At 40.9% G+C, this 22,398-nt stretch overlaps 1 protein-coding gene across 1 annotated transcript in view; it reads right to left on the reverse strand.

The window, feature by feature from the left end:
- The window catches only part of LOC109956787 (endonuclease V), a 73,541-nt gene that overhangs the window by 9,359 nt on the left and 41,784 nt on the right, over positions 1 to 22,398 (reverse strand). Inside the window, 1 exon segment of the mRNA XM_020594133.1 lies at positions 17,824 to 17,893. Coding sequence (XP_020449789.1) covers positions 17,837 to 17,893 — 57 coding nt within the window. The 3' untranslated portion in view covers positions 17,824 to 17,836.

The following is a 22,398-nucleotide window of genomic DNA, read 5'->3' on the forward strand; positions in this document are numbered from 1 at the left end:
TGATACTAACACACCAAATTCAAAGTGAGCAGCAGTAGCCAGACATTGTTTTTGGCAGTGGAATCTTCAACAGCTTGCCTACTGAAGCCCACAGGCTCCTTCCCCACAAGAAAGTATTTGCAAAAAATCTAATATTGCCCTGTATTCAACCGTTGTAAGTGACAAGGAACAGCCTGCTATTGTGATGGTTGACAGACAGTGGGGAGGTTTGTACTACAGCTCATTTTCATCTAATGTTCTAGATGTTCTTTGAGGTTCACATCTACTGCTCTCATCATCTTCCACTGTCCATTAACTGAAGCTTCATCATAGGTATTCTTTAACGACATCACACCTAGCCAGTTTCATTTCATTGAACTTCCCCTTTAAAAACCCCAAAAACATCCTGACTAATCAAAAAACATCAGTGAACAGGAAGAAATCCAGCCCCTGGTGCCTGTCATCTGTCTGTCTCATCCTAGTTTCTGCTCCGAAGCAGCTGCTTACCAACAGCTGACAATATCTTCAAAGAGATGGCCCCTTGCACTGGATTCTGATTGGGTCAGTACGATGTGTTTCACTGTCATGTTTGGCAGCTGTGTATCAGAGCGAAGAGGCAACGTTAGAGAGACAGCCGGGGCGGTAGAGATGAAAAGGAGATGAAGACAGACAAACACTAAAGAGAAAAGTGTGAGGGGAGATACTGTGAACAAAAGTGGAGGAAAACGGGAGAATGGAAGGAGTGAAAACAAATGTCCAGAAAGGGAGAAAGAGAGAAATGAGACATGTAGAGAGAAAACAAAAGAGTATGTGAAGCTGCTTGTGTGACATGAAAGCACAGGTTGTATAATGCAGATTTGCACTGACACTGAGAAGTAGGATGAGGAGATGAAGGGTCCCCTCTGTTACATTCCATCAGTGAAGAGAATTGGCATAACAAATAGCCCAATCTGTGCACCTAACAATCTGCACCACTCCCTTTTTAACAGCCAAGATTTACCACTGCCTACAGGAAGTTCTATGCATTCTGTAACTACGTAGCATTATGCCAGGGTGCCATTCATAAATTTGTGAGCATAGCAGATGTTTGCGTACACAGAGGGAAAAAGCATTTGAGTTTGAAGTCAAATATCAACATCACTGATTCACCGCTCATCCCACCTACAAATCACACTCCTTTACTTGCCTGCAGTAAAGCACCACATTACTCTGATGCAAATGAGATGTAGTGGGTGTGATGCATGGAACTGGATGTAGTATCTTCAAGAAACTCGCAGGCGATACAAGCAGCCACCACTCATGTCGACGTACTCTGTACCAACACACACATATTGGTTTATGAATGGCCTGGGAGATGAGGCATTACAGTGGGCTGCGGTCAAAGGAACCCAAGGGCCATGAGTTCTTTATAGTGAGTGATGGGAGGTGTATGCACAGGAGCTGCTGGTCTCCCCACATTACGACATAGTGTGACGGCATGTGGAGCAAAAAGAAGCGCATTGAGCAGAAACACATATATGCAAACTGAATCTGGTGTGAAATGTGGGTGAATAAGCACAGGTGTGTGAGATGGCAAACAACACTGGAACAGCTGATGGGATGTTAGGGCTCAGATGAGAGGCTGATGCTGCAGAGCAGTATGTGATTGTTTCAGGGGCTTGAACCTGTGAGCTGCATCCATTATTTCCTCTCAGGGTTATGATGTGTGTTTCTGGGCACAAGTGTGTGTAACAGAATAAACTGTGCACAGTTAAGTGTGTGGGTGTATCTGGAAGTTAATGCGACAGACAGAGAATGATAGAGACAATAGTCAGTCAGGAAGGTAGCCAGAAAAACTGATTACCAGCAGGGCCGTGAAAAGATCTACTTCTATTGAGGCCATGAGCCCAAGTTCCTCCATTACACTACCCCCTCTCAGAAAATTCTAGCCAGAGACCAGAAATAATATATTATTTCTATATAATAATATTTTTTAATATTTAATCTATTTAGTTAACTGTTCAAGTATATTTTCTGACATTTTTATGACAGCTGGCTAAACAGGCACAGAATCAGATGGACAGAGTAGCTAAATGGAAGAATACTGACAGAAAGCCAAAATCATGACATCACGTCTGAGCTAAACTTTGCTCCAGCAGCTTCTGCCACTCAGTGCAACCTCTTATTCAGTATTTCTTTCCATGTCTCTGACAAAATCAGGCATGCTCATGTGGTTAGCTGGTTAAAAAGTTAAGTTCAAATGTATTCAAGCTAATATACCATTTGTTCAAAATAATTAGAATGCAACCCGTTAATTTGCTATTTCTTTGCTTAGTTTACTGATGGGTCAGTAGAGCATGCAGTGGGTCAAGCTGATAGTGAACTTTAATAGCCCCCTCTTCTGGTCCACATTTGAACATGTCAGTACAGGTTAATATTTAAAATTTTCCCACATTCAATTGAAAGGTTTTGAATAAAATTTTGAAATAAAAGTGACTGCCCTATACTACAATACTTTATTGACTCACTCCTTGACTTGTCTCTGCTGCTGAGCTGTGATGTCGAGCCTGTGAAGATCAAGCGCTCCTAGGAAACAGGATAATACCCTGATTAAAAACAGTTAAACAAGGCAATATTGCACACAGATGATTGCACGGTAAAAATAACGATGTCAATTTATAGTAGTGGACTGATTAAAGGGGTGGAAGGTAAAACCTCTCCTGTACTTATAGACATACAGTATCTTGGTAACACATCTTCATTCAGTGAGAGATGCTTGGCTCCGTTCACCATGATGAGGTGTGCTGAAGCGCTCTGGGCAGATGTCTATCTAATGCTCTCAGTAGGATTATTAATATTCATCAGCATCAGCCAACTCTGATCAGTTCCACAGGTTCACAAAGACACTCACACTACTGTATGCACAGCTAAACAAACAAAACAATCTTTCCAATTTATTATTCCTTGAAATCTCAGGACAGCATCAGTAAGACTGTGCTGTCAGTTTAAAAGAAAAGCTGATTACTTTTCACACACAAAAACCAAAACAAACAAAAAAAAAACAGAGTAAAGCTATCATAATGGAACTTGTCTGCGTATTTTGAAAGGTATACACTGGAACAGGACAGGAGTTTGAGAGAGAATATTTCCCCTGACAACTAAATGCCAAAGTTTACTATTTCAACAACAACTTTAGACTTGCTAACAGTCCCTAGGGACTGCATTGTTTTCTAAGTACCAAAGAATGATTTCTTTTTTTGCTGAAGTTAACATAGCACTGACAGTTTTGCCCTTGAGCCTTACAAGCAGTGAGAAATTACAGAGTTTTCCTTAGGGAAGCACATGAAGAAAGGCCTGGAGGTCACAATGCTAAATGTGAAAACCATGTGTGGAGCCAATGGAAACCATTTATATCAGGTTGAATCACAATGTGGCCACTAGTTACAGGGATATTTTATCTATTTATTTATTTAAAATGTACAGTGTATGGTGCATCAAATGTTACCATTTGATGCACCATACCAGTTCATAACTTTAAGCAAATTTATGTCTGTAGTCCCTTGGCAGGTCAGAACAATAAAATCCATAATCTTACAGACCACACAATACAAATCTTCAGATGTTACTATACATACTATACTACACAGGTTTATGCTTGTCAAATATAGAAATACATCAAGAAAGCCCTGAAATAAAACATTACTCAGAACAGATCTGACAGGCTTTTGGCACATTTTTAAGTTGTTTTAAAAGTGCTAATGAAGCTGCAACCCTCAGATCATCAGGAAGACATTTCCATTGGTTTGGGGCTTTTACAGTAAAAGCTGATTGTCCACATGTAGTGCGGGGGAATGGTAGAGTACAATCTCAGACAGAGGATATTCTGGAGGGCCTAATATTGTTTGCTGAGTGATTAGACACAAAATCACTTAATGGAGGAGGGGCCAGGCCACTTAACATTTTATATACCAGCCACAAATTTGAATCTAAAGTTCTCAAAACTCAACAGATTGTATTTCACCAGTACCGTTCAATAATGGGAATGCATTCATTGTTTATCTAGGGTTTTCATATCTTGTATGTATAACAACTCAGTATGTAATGCAATATGACATATGGAAAAAGATTATTGCATGTATAAATATCTAAAATTTGCTATATCCAAGGCTTGGATCATCACTGGGCAAAGCAGGGCAACTGCAGAAGGACCAAAAATCCCAAGGGGTGTACAGTCAACCTGGGTGGTTTCTCACCTCATCAACTACATCCAGTGGCCAACATTCACGAGTCAGAGAGCAATATGTGGACATGTAGCGCATCAGACTTTGCAGCAGAGCAGAGTTTGCATCCCGTCACAGACCTGCAATTAATGTTCTCTTTCTCTTTAAATTGTAACCATAATCTTTAACCTTACTTTGCTATAAATGTAGCTGCCACAAGCAAATATTGTAAACAGAATGTGATTTAAAATGTAAAATGGGGTTTTGCATATCTGTCAAATAACATGTTCTTGTCTTGTCTCACACAAAGACAAGGAGGAGCAGGGGGATTAACAGTGGGCTGGCCGCTCAGCTAACATAATTAGTTCTTTTATTTTACAGTTGTGTTCCAACTTGAACAAAGATGGTGCCAGTGTGTCTGGCTTGCCATCTGTCATTGCTTATTTTTCACTTTTTTGCTCTTATCCTTGCTTATATAGAACATCACCTCTCTACTGACTTATGACCGCTCAGTTTTACTCAGCTTTGGAGCTTTGTCCCATAATTTGGTGGGTTATTGTTCAGCTGGAGGGGATTTTCCCCTGCCACCTTTCTTGGCAAGTGTGCCTGCCTATCTCCGTTGCCCAGCAACTCCCCTTCCAAGGAATTACTGCAGGTGTCGTGGGAAGCAAGGCTTACCTTGCTCTGATACTGCTTTCTGGAATAAATCCCTGCCATGCTCTTTTGGATTTTGGCCTGGTCTCCTACCATCAGGTCTCTCGACGTATGCTGGATCCTGTGGTCCCCTGCCTCATCCTTGTACTTGGCCTGCCGTCTGAGCCTCGAGCTCTCAGCCAGCACTGGTGTCATTTCTATGGACCAGGAGTTAACTCCAGCCATCTTCGTCCACTGGATCACTTACCCTCCCTGGATTTAAGATGTGATTCTGTGGTTAGGTTTGCTCTAGTAAACGCCAGATCCCTGGCTAATAAAGCTTTTATGTTAAATGACTTTTTTTACAGCCTCGCATCTAGACTTTCTCTGTATTATGGAGACATGGCTCAACTCTGGTGAGTTATCTATACTTGCAGAGGTTTTACCTCAAGACTGTGAATGTGAGTTAGTGCAGTCTGTGGCTACTCATGACTAAGGCCACACCTTAAACCTTGTACTATCTCATGGCCTTACAATCTCAAATATTAAACTGGTTGAGGAATTTGTTTCTGACCACAGACCTGCACTCTTTGAGCTAATGCTGTCTCATCAGCCCATTCATTCCCATGCAACCATCGCTGTGTTAGCATGTTACATCCTTCTTCTATTGCTAACTTCTCTGCTGTTTTTAGTAATACTGAGGAGCTTTCCCCCGATGCTCTCTCCAGCCTCAATACAAAGGGCCTGACTTCCACATATTGTTCTCTTTGTATTAATATCTTTGATCTGGTGGCCCCTTTTAAGACCTTTAACGCAAAAAAAAGAAAGGAAAGCCCTGGTTTAATGAAAATACGCATGCTGCTAGGTGCTAGGAGAGACGTTTCTTTTGACATTCTAAGGGACAGCCGGCACAATTACCAGAATATCATTCATTTTCTATACCGCTTACCAGAAAATCATGAAACGCAAAAAGAAAAAAATACTTCTCAGCCATTATTATGGAAAACTAATGTAATCCTCATGCTCTTTTTAGCTCTAAAAATAATGTCTTAACTCCTCCACAAGTTCCACTGGATGGTTCACCAGATGTCTGTGATTACGTATATTTCTACAGTCCTTCCTGAAAGAGGTTTTAAATATTAGGTCACAAATTCCATCCTCCAATGCTTTAGCCCCTTCTGCTGCCATCCCCTCCTTTGTTTTCCAAATTTTAGCAATTGTCCCTTTCCTCTCTAAAGGAGATTAGTACCCATCTTAAACCTTCTGCCTGTCCCAGGGGTATCCTTCCCCTTCACCTTCTCAAAGAGGCCTCTGGACAAATCAGGCCCTCTATTTTGGCACTTTGCACTCAATCTGGGTTTAGAGCCCTTCATAGCACAGAGCTAGCACTTCTTAAAGTAGTCAATAATCTACTGCGCACTACTGATTCAGGGAACTTTGATGCCCTTATGCTTTTAGATCTTTCCACAGCATATGATACAGTTGACCTCATTTCCTGCCTGGAGCATCTAGATGGTATTTTGGGTGCTGCCCTGCAATGGGTGACGTCTTATTTAACAGAAAGACTTTTTTTGTAAATATTGGCGACGCCTTTTCTTCCTCTGCCCCCCTGCCTTTCGGGGTTCCTTAGGGCTCCATTCTTGGCCCCTACCTATTTCTACTCTTTATCATCAGTAAACATGAAATGTCCTTTCATTGTTTTGCTGATGATACTCAGCTGTACTTTCCCTTAAAAACAGACAGAAATGAATATTTAAAGTCTCTGACTGACAGCGTAACTGACATTAAAGACAGGATGGCTGCAAATTTCTTAAATTTGAATGAAAATAAAACAGAGTTGATTATTTTTACTCCAAATACCACCAGCACCAATCCTGCTCTGAACCTGGGCTCCCTGCCCTCCTTTGTAAAACTGTCAAAAATAGAGGATACACCGGATAAACATTAAATTAGACAAACAAATTAACTCTGTGGTTAGCTCCAGTTTTTTTTCAGTTGAAGTTTTTATCAAAGATTAAACCTTTCCTTCCCAGGAATATTTTAGAAATACTTATTCATGCTTTTATTTTGAGTCGCATCGACTATTGCAACTCTCTACATACTGGTGTATCCCACTCCTTGATAAACCGTCTCCAACGCTTTTTGACCCATACTCCTAAATGGGACCATATTACTCTTGTCCCGGCCATGCTTCATTGGCTACCAGTTTCTTTCAAGATACAGTTTAAGATTCTTTTAATGGATTTTAAGGCACTGAATGGCCTAGCCCCCAGCTATCTCCTGGAACTTCTTATACCTTACTGCCCCATGACAGCTCTTAGATCTGCTGACCATTCTGTCCTGGTTGTCCCTCCTAGAGGAGGAGAACACGAATTCTCAGTGATAGCTCCTAAGCTTTGGAACAACCTGCCCCTACATGTTAAATTGGCCCCATCCTTGTCTGTTTTTAAGCCCTTATTAAAGATTTATGTATTAGCGTTTGGCCAAACCTCTTAAAATTTCATATTACTTTTTACAGGTGTAAAAAAAGGCTGCACTGGCCTTTTGGCCTTTTTGTCAGTTGTCACTGTTTATGTTACTATTGGTATGATGTTTTTCTTTTTAAACTCCATATTTGGTTTATGATTTTTTCAGTTTATTGTTGTTTTTTTGTGTTAAACAGCACAGACAATGTACAATTCTGACCAGAGGTACAGCACACATCTGGAAGTGATCTCCTGAGTAGTTTAACACACACAAAGCTAAGGTGGAAATCTCATTAATGTGTAAAGCCTCCAGTCAGTAAGAACGGCTTCTGAGAGCACGCTAATCCCACTCCTGACTAAGTCAAGCATCACTGCTGACTGAAGCACCGTAGAAGAGGAGCACAGTGACCGATGGCAGTCACGATGGCACAACTAAACAGGAGTGGCCACTCAAGAAAACAGAGGCCAAAGTCCTGTCTGCTGAGCCTCTCTTCTCCTCTCCTTTGCCTCGTCTAAAAGGCAAGTATAGATAGATAGATCTTTAGCTGATTCATATTCTGCTTTATAGTGATGTTTATAGTGAGAAGTTTGAGCTTGTGGTATGAGTGTGTATGGGTCTACAGGGGTAAGGACACATAGGTGAGTATGGAATATGTACTAAAGGTGTGTGTGTCTGCTTTGTGCCAGGGCTTCTATTAGAGATAAACAAATTCATTTATCCAATACTACAGCAGCTCACCTATCATAATAACACAAGAGCCAGGCGATGCCGGCTTAGTCATCTATCAGTCACTTGCACGTCGGGATGCCACAACAGAACAAGGCTGCTGACAACAGTGGAGATATAATACCCTACCACAGGGACACTTTCTGTCAGTTTGATAGTGAAAAAATATGAAACAGAAAACACACAGTGCTTCTTCTGACCACAGTGATTTGACAGTTAACACAACAACAGTATATTAGCAGAGAAGGCAACGTGAAGGACTACGCAATCATGTCTAAACAGATAATGGTCAGTAGTTTGTGCAGTACTGAAATTACTTGTCATACTGACTCAGCCATCTTTAGGAACTAAAATGTATTAGAACTTTTTAAAGGCCACTCCAGTGATCCACAAAGTGAGGGCCGTAAGATAGTTTTAAAAGTGAAATGACAGCAGCGGGTGAGATATACTGAGACAGTAGTTGCTAGTACTGTTTGAGTCAAGTTTCAAAAATACTGGATCCTATTAGATATAAACTTTCATTAAACCGCTGGCTCTAAAATGTCCTATTCTTTTAAACTCTATCCTGGAGACATTACAAGACTATTTTCACAGGCTGAACAGTACTAGTTGACCTTCAAGGATAAAGTTGGTGGAGCACTTCTTTTTTTATGTTGCACTAACTTAACTAAAGAGCAAACCTTGCCTCAAATGTACAAATTAAATAATCAAAGTATTATTATTATTAAAGTAATATTAAAATTAAAAATCCAAGTCTCTCAAAAGTCAACATACAGTATATAAACAAGGAAAATCAGCTTCTTGTTTTTAGATCATAGCTGATGTTCGGATTGCTGGCCAGACAAAACAGTACATTGGATTTCATGACATCATCTTGGGCTCTGGAAAACTGTGAAAATAAAATAAAAAATATTAGTTTTGGGCCACAGGAAGACTAGTGACCACTATATGAAAGCTAACAAAGCATCCAAATATAGAAGAAAGCATAATGTTACAGTCTTAAACTGGACATGGTAACAAACTTCCCACCACAGCATACAATAAAATTTAATTGAGATTTAAATGTACATGTTGCCTGTAGTTATTTTTATATGCACACATTTTAACCAGGTCTACTTTAAGCAAATTTTAGAAGCTTATGTGAAATGTGCATTTCCAGTAGCTGTAGATGAATATACAGGTATTCAAGAGCACATGACCAGTCACATGAGCAGTAAGTTTATCAAGACATTTCATTGCTGCATCACACCTAAGATTTGTGCTTTTTTTAATAGCTGTGTTGCTCTGTTCGACAGAGGTGACATGCACAATCCCCCTGTTTGGATTTGATGCTTTATATTTTATTCTCTGGTTGACTGGAGGCAGACAGCAGTGAATGGCAGCATGACATAAATAATCTGTCTACAGTGCAGACGAAGGTACCGGAAGGTCACGGTGTATTTGAAAAATCGGTTAAGGCACTCGTTCATCACATCTGATCTTTTCCTATATACCAGTTTTTTTCTACCTCAATGTGGTGAAAATCTTTTTTGTAATAGTTGACATTTTTCCCTCAGGTTCTTGGATTTCCATTTGTTTAATACACACAAAATAAAGGGTTGATAGGTTGATGAAAACATACACAAGGTTAAAATGTTCTTGCCTTCATGTATTATTTAAGTTAAATCGGAATGTGGCTGAAGAAGTGAGTCATGATAGCGTCACTGTCTACAGCCATCCTTTAGTGAAAATCATACAAACAAAATTTTCACCAGAATGACTGCTACGGTTTGTCGGCATATAAACTCTCATGGTGACCATGACTTCTGCTCACTCAAATAATCTACCAGGAAAAGAAACAGCCACAGGCAAAGGTCAAAGACTGATGGCAACAAAGAGAAACAGAGGAGCGAACACCGTATTGATTAACTCATCTAAGTGTCCCAAGTTCCCTGACACAGTACCCTCGGCAGTTTGTTGCACGAATCTACGGCGTGACTCAGCCCCTCCGACACAACTGCCTCGGTGTGTGATTTACAGTCACAAGGTTGCTGGAAATAACAGTGTATTTACAACGGGGTGCAAGTGGGTTTGTGAGCATCCTAAGCACTGGCACTGTTAAAATTCACAGCTGTTGAGCAGTTAGATGGAATTTTTAACACTCCCACCTTCCACCGTTTTCATACCTGTGTGTCAGTGAGGCTCCATAGATTTACTGACATCCTCCTGATACTGTAAACATATCTGATGTAGAGTTGGTACAGCCAGTAAACTGGAAATGTGTATATTTTAATGTACAGCTGAGCTCTTGCTCTACTGTATAACACATGCTGACTTTTTTTTGTCAGTCTCAAATGTCCCTACTAAACTAAGTGGCATTTGTTACCACTTGTTTTGTCCATCTGCCCCCTCCCCAGACTCCACCCACTGATCCCTACCCATTTGCCCTTTCCTCTGTCTTTATATCTCCCAGTCCTGGGGCTCAGCGGCTGTTCTTGTTATCACTGAGGAGTGCACAGGGGCTTCGTGTTGGTGCGTTTGGCGATGAGGTGGGGACGGTGAAAAATGAGGCAGGTGGGGGCAATTTATCAACACCTGAGCGGTTCGTGGCGGCATTGAGTCAGAGGGAGATGAGGCAGTGCAGTTTTTCTGTGTGAGGCCAAAATGGATGAAACAGATGAGGTTTCTCCTCAACTGCATCAGACAGACAGCAGGGAGAATAGATAGAGAGAGGAAGAGCAAGGGTCCTCCTTAGCCCCTGGCCACTTTTATCTCCTTCCCTATAATCCCATTCTCCAGTGCTCTACTTCACTGCATAAACAAATAAATTCAGAGAGGCACTGTACACACACACACACACACACACACACACACACACACAGAGCAAGCAAGAGAGAGAGAGAGTTACTTTACTGTGTAGTTACAACAGATTAGAGGCACCTGAATATACAGAATATGAGGAGCAAACTAATTTTCCTGAAGTTGAGCCAGTGAAACTCGGACAGTTGAGGGAACAATAAGCAGCAATGGTGAAACAAGGATAAGTAAGAAGAGGAAACAAGAGAACAATAGGAGAAACATCTGGTGGGATTCTTAAGTGCATGGAGAAAAACAGACTTCTTGTAACTCCGGATTTGATCGTGACATCAGACTGAACAGGGAGCAGTTTCTGTTTCATCATGTTCATACCTCATGTACACAAATTGTAGAAGAAACAGTGGAACAAACAACAGTTGTGCAGCAGTATTAGATTGCTAATGCAGCATAGAAAACAGGTTGAATGAACAATGCCAAAAAAAAAAAGAACTTCTATCTCCATTTTCTTATACAAAATGTGTAACAAACACCTGCTACTATTGGCCAAAAGCATGGATTTAGAACATTTATGTTCATGGTATGTTCATTAACTGGTTACTGACTTTGTCTGTATGTCATTTGGTGCAGGGCAGGTAGTGAGTTTATCAGAGCTCATGGCGAACTGCCTGTCTGAAATCTGCCAGCTGCCTGCTGGCATGGAAAGAGAGTTTGATGATGGTGTTGATAATGAGCCAGAGGCTATGTTCACCTTACAGGTCCTAATGTTCAATTCCACTTTTTATCTCAGATCTGTTCTTTTTGTGTTGATGCATGGTTTACATCCATGTCTGACATGTTTCCAGCTCCGGTGTCAACACTGTTGAACTCCTAACAGCCACGCATGCATAGATTTAACTGAATGTGAGCCACGTGTACATAAGAATATATGACATGCACATAATTCATCTGTACGACAGTCAAATTGCACAATTTCCTCAAAAACAGCACAGTCACTATCTGTTCTTTCCGTTTGATAGCCTGAGCCACAGCCTCTCAAGAGTGTACGTGCCCTAACCGGAAGGTCGGCAGTTCGATTCCCATTCTCCCCAGTCCATATGTTGAAGTGTCCATGGGCAAGAAACTGAACCCCAAGTTGTTCCTGATGGCCAGAGCAGTAACACACTTGGCAAATAAAAGTGATTATCATCATCATTACCATCATGGTAAACAAGCAACATTTAGCAAGATTATCTTTACTGATTTAACTGGAGGTAAAACTGACACTGAGCACACTCATGTTGGTAACAAGCCCCATCATGGAATCCTGATTATCTACTGTATATTAACTTAACTTCCTAAAGTCACTGTGTACTGAATGTGTATGAGAGAAAACTTGTCCGAGAGAACAGAGGCAGAGAGCTAGAGACAGATGAGGAGAGAAAAATATCATTAAAGCTCTGTGCCCCTGAGTCACCTTACCATGTTTTATTTACTGTCCCTTAGAAGCAGAGCTGCCATCAGAACTGTTTGCTCCACAGTCTGGGTCAGCTCAGGCCGAGCACCTGACACACACACGGCCAGAGGCTACAGCTCTTCAGGACACACTCGAGTCACACACACACTTGATGATTTAGCAAACTTTGAGATATTGTATTGACTTATCTTACTTATTCAGCTATAACACATGGCCTCCAACTCTTAAGAGCAAGACTGTATACACTTGGAAAAGAGAAATAATGCATTTTTCTTTTACAGATTAAAAGCTTAATTCATAAGTAATAAAATATTCTCATGCTCAAATGCTCAGTCACTCAGGGGTTTTCCTTTTAAGTCAAATCATTTTACATAATGCTGAATGAAACCACAGTGACATCTGTGGTGCACAGTGTGGCTTAAGCCGGCCCCACTTTACAGGATGATTAGCCCGAGCTCTTTCTTCTCTATGCAAAACGTAGCACACGAGCGTTACTGCAACAAATGTCTGCCTCCATGTTTGTTTTGTAATAAAGTCATATCTGATCGTGTGGGTTTCTGTGAGATCCCTGGTGCCCGGAATCGGCGTCTCTGAAATCATTCAGTAAAAACATCATGTGTGTGGTCCTGCCTCTGAACTCGTGTGTGTGTGCGTGTGTGCTCTTAAGATTAAACTGCAAAGAATTTTGTTAGGGGGTGGGGGAAACTGATCTGCCAATCTAATTTGAGAGCACAAACTAACAAAGATGTAAAATAATTAACATTTTAACTTTAATGGCTTTCAAAAACAGCACAGAAAACACAAAATACATGCATACCTCTTTGCTTAAAATCAAAACAAACAAACTCCACTGAAGACAAATGACTAATTTGTTAAGTCTCTCCTGAAACCTGCCAGATCTCACACTGGGGACTAAAACACATGCACACACACAATTTTACAGCTAATACATTACAATCTGTAGGGGAAATGTCTCACTAACTGTCAACAGCAAACCAACAGCTTCATAGCTGCCGGTGCTCCTGCCTCTTAGCAATTATTTTTGCTGATTTGCGGCCTTCATGCACACACTCATCTCCACACATTATGGCCCAATTCCCTGATAAATCAACCCTAACAGGTTAATCTGAATGAGCCCAAAGTAAGGTAAGACGAGGTGACAGTGTTTTAAAAAATGGCAGGCAGACATCTGGTGATATACGATGGAACTGAAATGAAGGAACAGGGTTGAGGAGGGCGGTGAAACATCGACTGCCTCTGCAGCTCAGCCCTCCAGTTAACACTGATGCTGAATGGTACCTCCAGCAACAAGCTGTGCCCTTGTATCACTCTAAGTTTTTAATGAGAGCAGCTGCTCCCAGCAGAGCTTATCGGTCCAGCACTGGGCCGACTGCCTCTACAACAGTTTCCATGACATTTTAGAAATGTTTTTGAAAAGGGCAGTAAAGTTTGTATAACAGCATGAAGTTAATAGATTACTAATGGCTTATTGATAGCATGGGACTACGGTGCTACAGTGGAATTACACAGAGACAATAAACCCTAAATATAACTCACACATAGTATCACTCAAAAACATACAGTAGATTAAAGTCTTGGTTTTTAGGGAGTGTTCTACTAGTCAAGTGGAAGTCAACACACATACAGCACTAAATCAGTTCTGGTTAGGATCAGTATGTTTCCTCAGTTTTAGATCACTGTAAATTGAATATCTGTGGGGTTTAAATTGTCGGTCAAACAGAGACAATTTGAACACATCACTTATTGCTGAAGACCTACTGTGCAGCGACATGCAATTAGCTACCATTCATTTTCTACGAGACACAAGCAAATTGCTTCTCAGAGCATTGTGGGATTCCATGGCGACTGAAGGGGAGGGGGTCAGAAGTTAAAAATGTTTAACTATGCAAATGAAGGTGAAGTTTACCCGGAAGTGACAGTTAAAACTGAGGATGTGGCTTGTTTAGACACAGGTGAATGGTAAAACATCTGTGGATGACCTAATAATAATAGTGTCTCCTATATGACAACGAGTGACGAATGCAGCTATAGAAACTGTCAGATAAAGCGAAGAGTTAATTACAAGGAGCCAAGTTAACTACACAGAGGAAAGACCTGCTAACTGGCTACCATAAAAGAACACTGTTACATGTCACTGTGTCGCCCTGTTTCGACACGTCTATAGTAACGGCTGAGAAGTGGCGTTCAGTGGGTTTTCAACATTAGGCTCATGCAAAATCATTAACTGATAAAAATGTCACACTGAAGATGAAAGACAGTCATTTCCATAAAAGTGATTAACCAACAACATGACTCACTGTAACTTGTAAAAAAAAAAAAAAAAAAAAGCAAAGAAAAAATATTCAGGTGGTGTTGGACACCAGTTGGCTTGTAAAGTCAGAGGAGAAAGGCCACTGAAGTGATGAAGTGAGTCCTGGTACTTTGCCAATTAAATGCTCACTCTGTGCTGTTTTGAAATAAAACAGTCAAACAGCATGAGGAGGAGGAAAAAGTGGAAGTAAAAGCAGAAGCAATCTGTCATGTAGAAGAAATCAGATCAGTTCAAATACTGTTTTTCTACAGTTCAATCATACGGTATAAATCGAGAAACAACCAACATACATTGCAACTCCATCACTCTATCCACCGATACGTTTTTATTCTCCTGCTCTGACTTCTTTCTTTTTCTCACATACACAGTGATTGATTTTTCCACACTTTTGCCATTTCTCTCTGTGCCACTGCAGCCCTGCTGTTTCCCTTCCCTGTTTGGATCTTCATTTCCTCTCCTGCTGCTCTGTCTTTCATGTCTGTTTTTGACAGACACATAAACTCAGTGTCTCTTCCTCTGCCGCCCAGGGACACAGACCACAGTCTGCTGTTGAGCTGCCTGCTCACCAAGTGCATCTGCAGGTATTTTCTGGAATGAGTTCAGCCGCATACTGCAGAGCTGAAGGCTGATTTCCAGCCTTCCTATACTGTCTTGGTATATGTCTTAAATCAGAATTCTGTGTTCAGAATTTGTCCAAACAGTCAAGCGTCCTATAAACTACTCATTATAGCATTGACACATAAACAGTCATTACCTGGTCCCGTGCAGACAGTTCACATGGATGAAATGAATGGTTCTTCAAAAGTAAAACTCACTGACAGTATATAAATCAAATGTGACATACCACTATGTACACCAGCCTTCTCTCTGTAATGTAACATGATAGTCCGTCAGCACTGCACAATAGGAGGTTTTCCTGTTTTTCCCATTCTTGAGATGAATGTTGATTTTGTACCGGACTAAAAAAAATGCAATAATCAAATGTGGTCACACTTGTGACCTCGGAATATGGTCTTATCTTTCTCTTGTCGCTTACCTTAGGATCAACATTAACATTTTTCCAGCCAGAAAATCTGTGCATAAAAACTGTTTTTTATTCAACATTTTGCAAACTATGCCTAAATACACACACACACACACTTGTTAATCAGTCTGATGTGCCACAGTCTGAACCTGACACCAAATACTTTATGTCTAAATGTAAAAGAAAGTTTGATTTAGGGGAGAAATTGCAAGTGGCACCCAGGTAATTTGAATTTGAGACAAAATTCCATAAAGATATAAATTTTGCTTCTACTCTTCAGGGTTCAGAAGGAACAAGTCATAATATTAAAGAGGAACTCCATGGGTTTTACACATAAAAGGCTGTTTACTAATACTGCATATGTGAAAAAATATGCATCACTTCTTTTGTGTCTCTATAGGGAGCTGTGCAAAGTCTGATCAATGTCAGGCTGGATTAGCTGGTACAAGCATTACATGCCCAAATCTCTGCACGAACTGCTGGCAGTAGAACTGCACTGTGGGTAATATGGGTTTTAACAAGGAAGAATGATGCATGGACTGAAAATAAAATATGTATGGTTTTGCTCTGTGCTGGAGGTAGGTTAGGGTTGGGGGGGGGGTGACATAACGCTGCAGGGGATGGAAATGGTATGATCAGCTCTAGGGGTGTGTGATATCATATTAAAGGCTTCTTTGTGCCATGAATGCTGCCTCCATTCAAAGCAAATGATCAAAGTAAAACCGATCAGTCACATACTCTCTCTGAAAATTACAGGTACAGAAAAGACCTTAATTGCTCAAGTAAACTTAAAACCATGACTCAGTGTAATGATAAATCTGTAGTCACTAAAGTACTGTGTAAATGAAGTACATGGTGGCACTATCTGCAACAAAAGCTAATGTGATCTTCTTTGGCCTATGGCCTTAGTTTCCAGTGAACTTCAGTGAAGACTTAAAGTTTTTGGGATATCCTACCTAACTGGTCATGTACCCAACGCGTCAGCAAGCTGTCTTGATGATTTCAATGCACAGGTACAAATAATAGTCCTGCTAAAATGAATAAAGGGATCATATGCTTGTACAGTCTGTCTGACCAAATGTGCCTGAGAGGGTAAAGCTGGGTTAAGGCCTTAAGGAGCCTGCTCAGCACAAAGCCTCTCTCCCTGTCTCACTCTCTTTGTAGAGGGGCTGATCAAAGAGCGGCACACCACATCAGGAAGCTTCTGAGCAGATGAATATGGACATCCCATTATGTCTCCCAGTGGGGTACGCTGAGGGATGTGAGTGCACACTGCCTCGTGTGCCTCTGAGCAACTGTGAACAAACCTGTGAGTGTGCACTTCAGCTCTGAATGCCGGATTCTGTACACGTTTGAAAACACTTCAGCTTGGAGGAGAGGAGTGAATGATGATGATGAAGGGTTTTTGAAGCATCTGAGCATGCTAACGGTCCGCAGCTGTAATCGCTAATGAGGAAGGCAGGGTGGATCTGTGCGGCGCTGCCTGTTTATTCAGATGAAAATCAGAGGATCAAAGGTTTTCTTTCAAATCATCACTGCTTTTGTCTTTCTGTCTGTGTCTCTGTGTAACCTGAGACGAACCCTGGCTCACCCCTGCCCCAACCATACCCTTCCAAAAAAAATGCATGGACCTGTCAACCTCTTAATCTTTCTTCCTCTGCTGCAGCAGGATAAAGTGCACTGTCACTGAAACAGGAAACCTGGATTCAAGCTCCCACCCTAAAGCAAATCAGCCACCTCAGTGGGTGCTCTTCGGTGACCTGTGACCTCCCTGCTGATGGAGGGATAAAGCTAAAAATGATTTGACTGGTGCCATGTCGACTATACAGCACATTGGGTTTGATTTTATGATTTGAGCTTTTCTCATTTCTTATTATAAATAAGGCAGAAAAACCAAATTCTGTGCATCTTTTTCTGTAGATATGAGTGTTTGCACTAATGTACAATAAATTTGCTTAATTTAAATGTCATATTAGATGAGAATGATCAGGCTTTCTACCAATACATTTGGTTTTACTTTGGGTTTTGGGGAAATTCCTTGATAAGACACTTGCTGTGGCTTTTTATCCTATTTTAAGAATGTGTAAATCAGTCCTCTCACCGTGTGCCAAGGCACCACAAATACAAGTTATTTGTGTGCCTGTACGTGTGAATGTGTGTGCTGGAGGGTGAGGACGCACATGTGTTAAGGTGTATACTGTATATTGTCACTTACCTCATTCTTTGATTTATGTGTCTGCAGCTGGGAAGTGTATGCGAAGGTATTCTCTGGAGTGACAGTCAGCCTGCAGAAGAGGAGAGGGAAGACAGGGTTGGAGGGAGAGAAATGAAGTAACACAGGCAAAAGAGACAAAAAGCAGGAGAGACACCATATTTAACAAGTTGTCACAAGCTGTTGTCAGTTGTTTGACTGTGATGAGAGGTGAGCGGGAACGCCCTCATCCACCGAACACATCTTCTCACGTTCAAAATTAAAACTGAGTGTCTTACAGCTGACTTCACAGAGAACAAACTGAGCTCTTCTGCTTGCTGCCAGATGTGACAAACAACATAAATCAACTTTAATGGTTTCCTATACTATTTTGTATTTTTTCCATGTAGGATGCAAACATGAATCTGTTGTCGCTGTAAGGTTTCGTCTTCAGTAGGAACAAAATGTTAAACTTTTCAAACAACAGCAACATTTTAGAGGTGGGATTCACCTGCAAAATGTAAATACAAAGATGCAAAATGACACTTTTGAGACTTAAAATGACTTCGCTGGCGTTGCATACACTATCATTAATTGTCCCAACATTCATTAAATTTTCCGATACAAGACAACTTACTAACCTTAACTAACTGACTCTAAACGCTGTCACTGAAAGAAGAGACAGGCAGCAGGAGCCGCTGGGAGCAAACATATGACCTCTTAGCGAAACCTGACAAGTGCTGCTCCAACAACAGGACCTATGAGGAGGAGCTGTTCGTCTTTGACAATAAGAAAATTGTCTTACTCTTTCACATACTGTTTCATAGACATATGCGTTGTCTCATATAGATACGTGGCCACTGTAAACCATATATTATACTGCCTGACACACTGAATTTTTAGGCATTGTGTTTTAATTTAGCAAATGAATTCAGTTTATTTACATAAACACTGTGGCTTTGCTCAGCGTCTGGTACATGTGTACAGTAATGGTGAGAAGAAGTGCCAGGCCAACATGTTTTCTGTAGGCGGTTTACAACATGACAATTATACAAACGGTGTCTGTTCACTCGTCCTTGGTGGTGTGCAACTGGACTATAGACTTAAGCTTTCTTATACTGTTCATTTCAGATGACATGGGTAAACAGCAGGGGAAGAGGAGGAAGCATCAGAGGAAGGATGAAGGTAGTACAGAGTGCAAGATGGCGCCACTAGAGGAGAGGACGAGACTGATGAGAGAGGACAACTTAACAGAAAAGTTTTTACTACAGCAAGACAGACTCACAGCGGTAGAGCGCAACATAAATGCCCCCAAATTGTATTAAAGAAACAATCACATGTATGTCTGGTAAACAAAAAAAGAGAGCAGCTAAAAAGATCGGGGACAAAATGAAGGGAAATAAAAAGGTATCTTATCTTATCTTATATACAGTATATCTTAGCAACCACCTAGAAACAGCCTTGCAACCACTTGATCAAACAAGTCCAGTAATTCTGGACAAATCATAACTTGGATGACTGAGAATCTCCACAGACATTGTGCTTGGTCTTAAACCATTCCCACTTGGCCTCTCCCAGGTCAACCTAATTTAATCAAGGCTAACCTAACCATATGAACCTATAACAAAGGAGAACAAATAAAGAGAGATGCCAAGGGAGAAGGCAAACATGTCTGATGTGGCCAGAAGGATGTAAAGACAAGGCAAATATCCAGAAAGACCTTAGCACCTGCACAGACACAATCAAATAGCACTCTTCATTCTCCTAACCTGACCCGTGCCCGCCCAGGCTAACTAATTTAGCCTAACCCAACCTAACATCACTCCACTTACATGAACTTACGCTAAATGAGTCTTATCTACCTTACCCTTACATTAACGTAGTCTAACTGAAACAATCTGAGATGAACTGAAGGGACTTCACTGCTGTTACCACAGAGTTGTTGGGATTTACTGTAAAAAAAAACGTTGTTCCGGTAAAGTCACAGTGTTTATTGTCATATGCACAGTACGGAAATGCGTTTTCCTGTACAATGAAATTCTTACTCTGCCGTCCACATGAATGTCACACAATACGTAGTAGAAGTTGTTCTAACTGGTCTAACAATTATATGTTACATAATAAACAGCATAATAATAGATCATAGAGGCCAAAGGCTGCAGTAACATCTTACATCAGGACTAAAATAACAGGCCTACATGTGTTGACAGGGTCACACAAATACTTCCTTATAAAACTAGCCAGTGAAATCATTAAATCGAATTAATCTGTAATGAGTTATTGTACATTGTTATGGATTGTTTTACACAAATTGTTGATGTGGCTGTGTGAGCAGGAGTGCAGCTAAAACGTTCCTCACACTCCTCAGTCACCTGAGGAACGTGTTCACTGCTCTTGAACTCCTTCTACCCTGATGATACATGCAGTGCTCTTCTCCTGTGATAAAGCCCAGACAACATCCTGCCTCTCCTTCGTCAATCTTCTGATGGCTTCCTAGAACGTCCTTGCAGCCTTGCTGAGCTCCTCCCCCACAGTAACTTTTGCCTCCTCCAGTGCTAGTGTCCACCACTACAGTGGAGGTTTATCACAGACCCTCTGTGACTCTGTTACATGCTGAGGGAGAGTGAGCGCGCAAAGTACACTGCGCCTGGTAGTAATTCCAGTGCTATGATCAAGTTAGCAGATGATACCAAGGTGGTCAGATCGGCACCCTGCCCCCCAGGAGGCGCCAGAGGAGCCTCTGTTCAAGGAGCAGCAGACCTGCAGCTGCTGTGTTTAATTAATATCACTGATTCCTCTTTTTTCTTGATAACCATGATTAAAATAAACAACAATGGCAACAACATTACTCTTTCAGTGCACTGATTCATATTTATGAATTTAGATTATGTTTTTATCATGTAAGTTAAAAAGCTGCAAAATTGTCTCTAAAAGTCCAAATAGTCAAAGCCAAACTTAAAAGCCAAACTGTAAAAATGTATAGTCTATGAATAATTGTCGTTTACATGGTCACAGACAGACAGGTGACAAATTAAAGGCAAAACCTGCAGGTCACAGACACAGATACGTATACATGATGGCTCATACAAAGGACAGGGCGAGATGAATCCCAGGCGTAAACTGAGGTGACACCTAATGATCTTTGGAAGACGTTTTGGTTTACAACCTAGGAGTAAATGCTGAGAGCTGGCTTAAATACTGAGTGGCTGATTAAACTGATAGAAGATTCAGTGAAGCTGTTTCGGTTCATTAACCTAGCCTCACCTGATCAAACTGTCAATCTGATACAAGTTATGCAAGGCAGTGAATTGCTGGCAAGGACATATGTCTGTGTTTGTATGTGTGGCTTGGTATTACTCATGTTGTGGGGATGTAAATCAGTTTACACAGTCACACTGTAGGGACTCATTGTCCTCATGGTGACAAAAAGCAAGTGCCCAAAAGATAAATCACTACATTTTAACAGTGATGACTTGGTATAAGGTTAGGGTGAGGTTAGAGTTAGGCAAGTAGCAGTTGTGGATAAGGTTAGGGTAAGTCTCCAGAAAATTAATGCAAGTCAATCTAATGCCCCTGGAAATAAAGAAAACACAATAGGTGGATATGCATATCCACAACTGTATTATGCATTTGTATTATTGAGGAGAAACACTTTGGTACTAATGAAAGTGAAGCTACTAATTCAGAAGAACAATCACTTTAGACACACTTCAAAAGAAATTACACTGACTTACATCATTTGCTGGAGACCTTCAAAATATAATCACTACTTGCCTAGTCCTCACCCAAAACTTTAATCATTGATAAAATGTTTTTTCTCCCCCAAACTAAGGTGTCTCCACAGTGTGACAGTGTAAACAGTTACGGTACTGTATGTCCCCATGACATGAGTAATAGAAGTATACACACACGCTAATTGAATCGATGCTTCAATGCCTGGGTGTGTTGAATTATCCTCATTATGTTTATTGAACCATCTACACATAAAGTGCTTTAGTGAAGCAAACCATGTTAAAACTGCAGTGACAAACAAGCTAACCTGCTGTAGCCTACTGTGGGTAGAAACACTGAGCTGAGGGGCAGACCCTGGCAGAAGCTAAAGCTGTAAAAATGTTGAAAACCCCACAACAGAAGAACAGCAGGTTGCAAAGTGCTGATTTACATGGAGCCATAAAAAAAAATCCCCATGGCTGCTTGAGCTGGGCTTCCATGTAGACACACACGCACGCAGACCAGATAAAACAACAACAACAACACGGAACAACCCACCTACTCAGTCACATCCCACTTGAGGGATGTAAACCCACAGACAATCTTTTGATCTGTGTCAGCAAAACCACACTAATGTGTTCCATTTATCACAATAGTATTCATGATCACTGGATCTGCTTTTACCCATGCTAGCAACATCCTCTGTCTGTCAGGTGTGGTTTATTAGATGGATTACTCTGACATTTTGTACAGACATTCATGTTACACTCAGGATTGTAATAAACTCAGTGATCCCTGACATTTCATCTAGTTCAAGATTTTTTTTTATTGTCAATTCACCATATGTGTAGGTCGTACAGAAAAATCAAAGTACTGTTTCTCTCTCAC

Source organism: Monopterus albus, unplaced genomic scaffold (genome assembly GCF_001952655.1).
Source record: "Monopterus albus unplaced genomic scaffold, M_albus_1.0 scaffold22.1, whole genome shotgun sequence".
NCBI classification, from domain to species: Eukaryota; Metazoa; Chordata; class Actinopteri; order Synbranchiformes; family Synbranchidae; genus Monopterus; species Monopterus albus.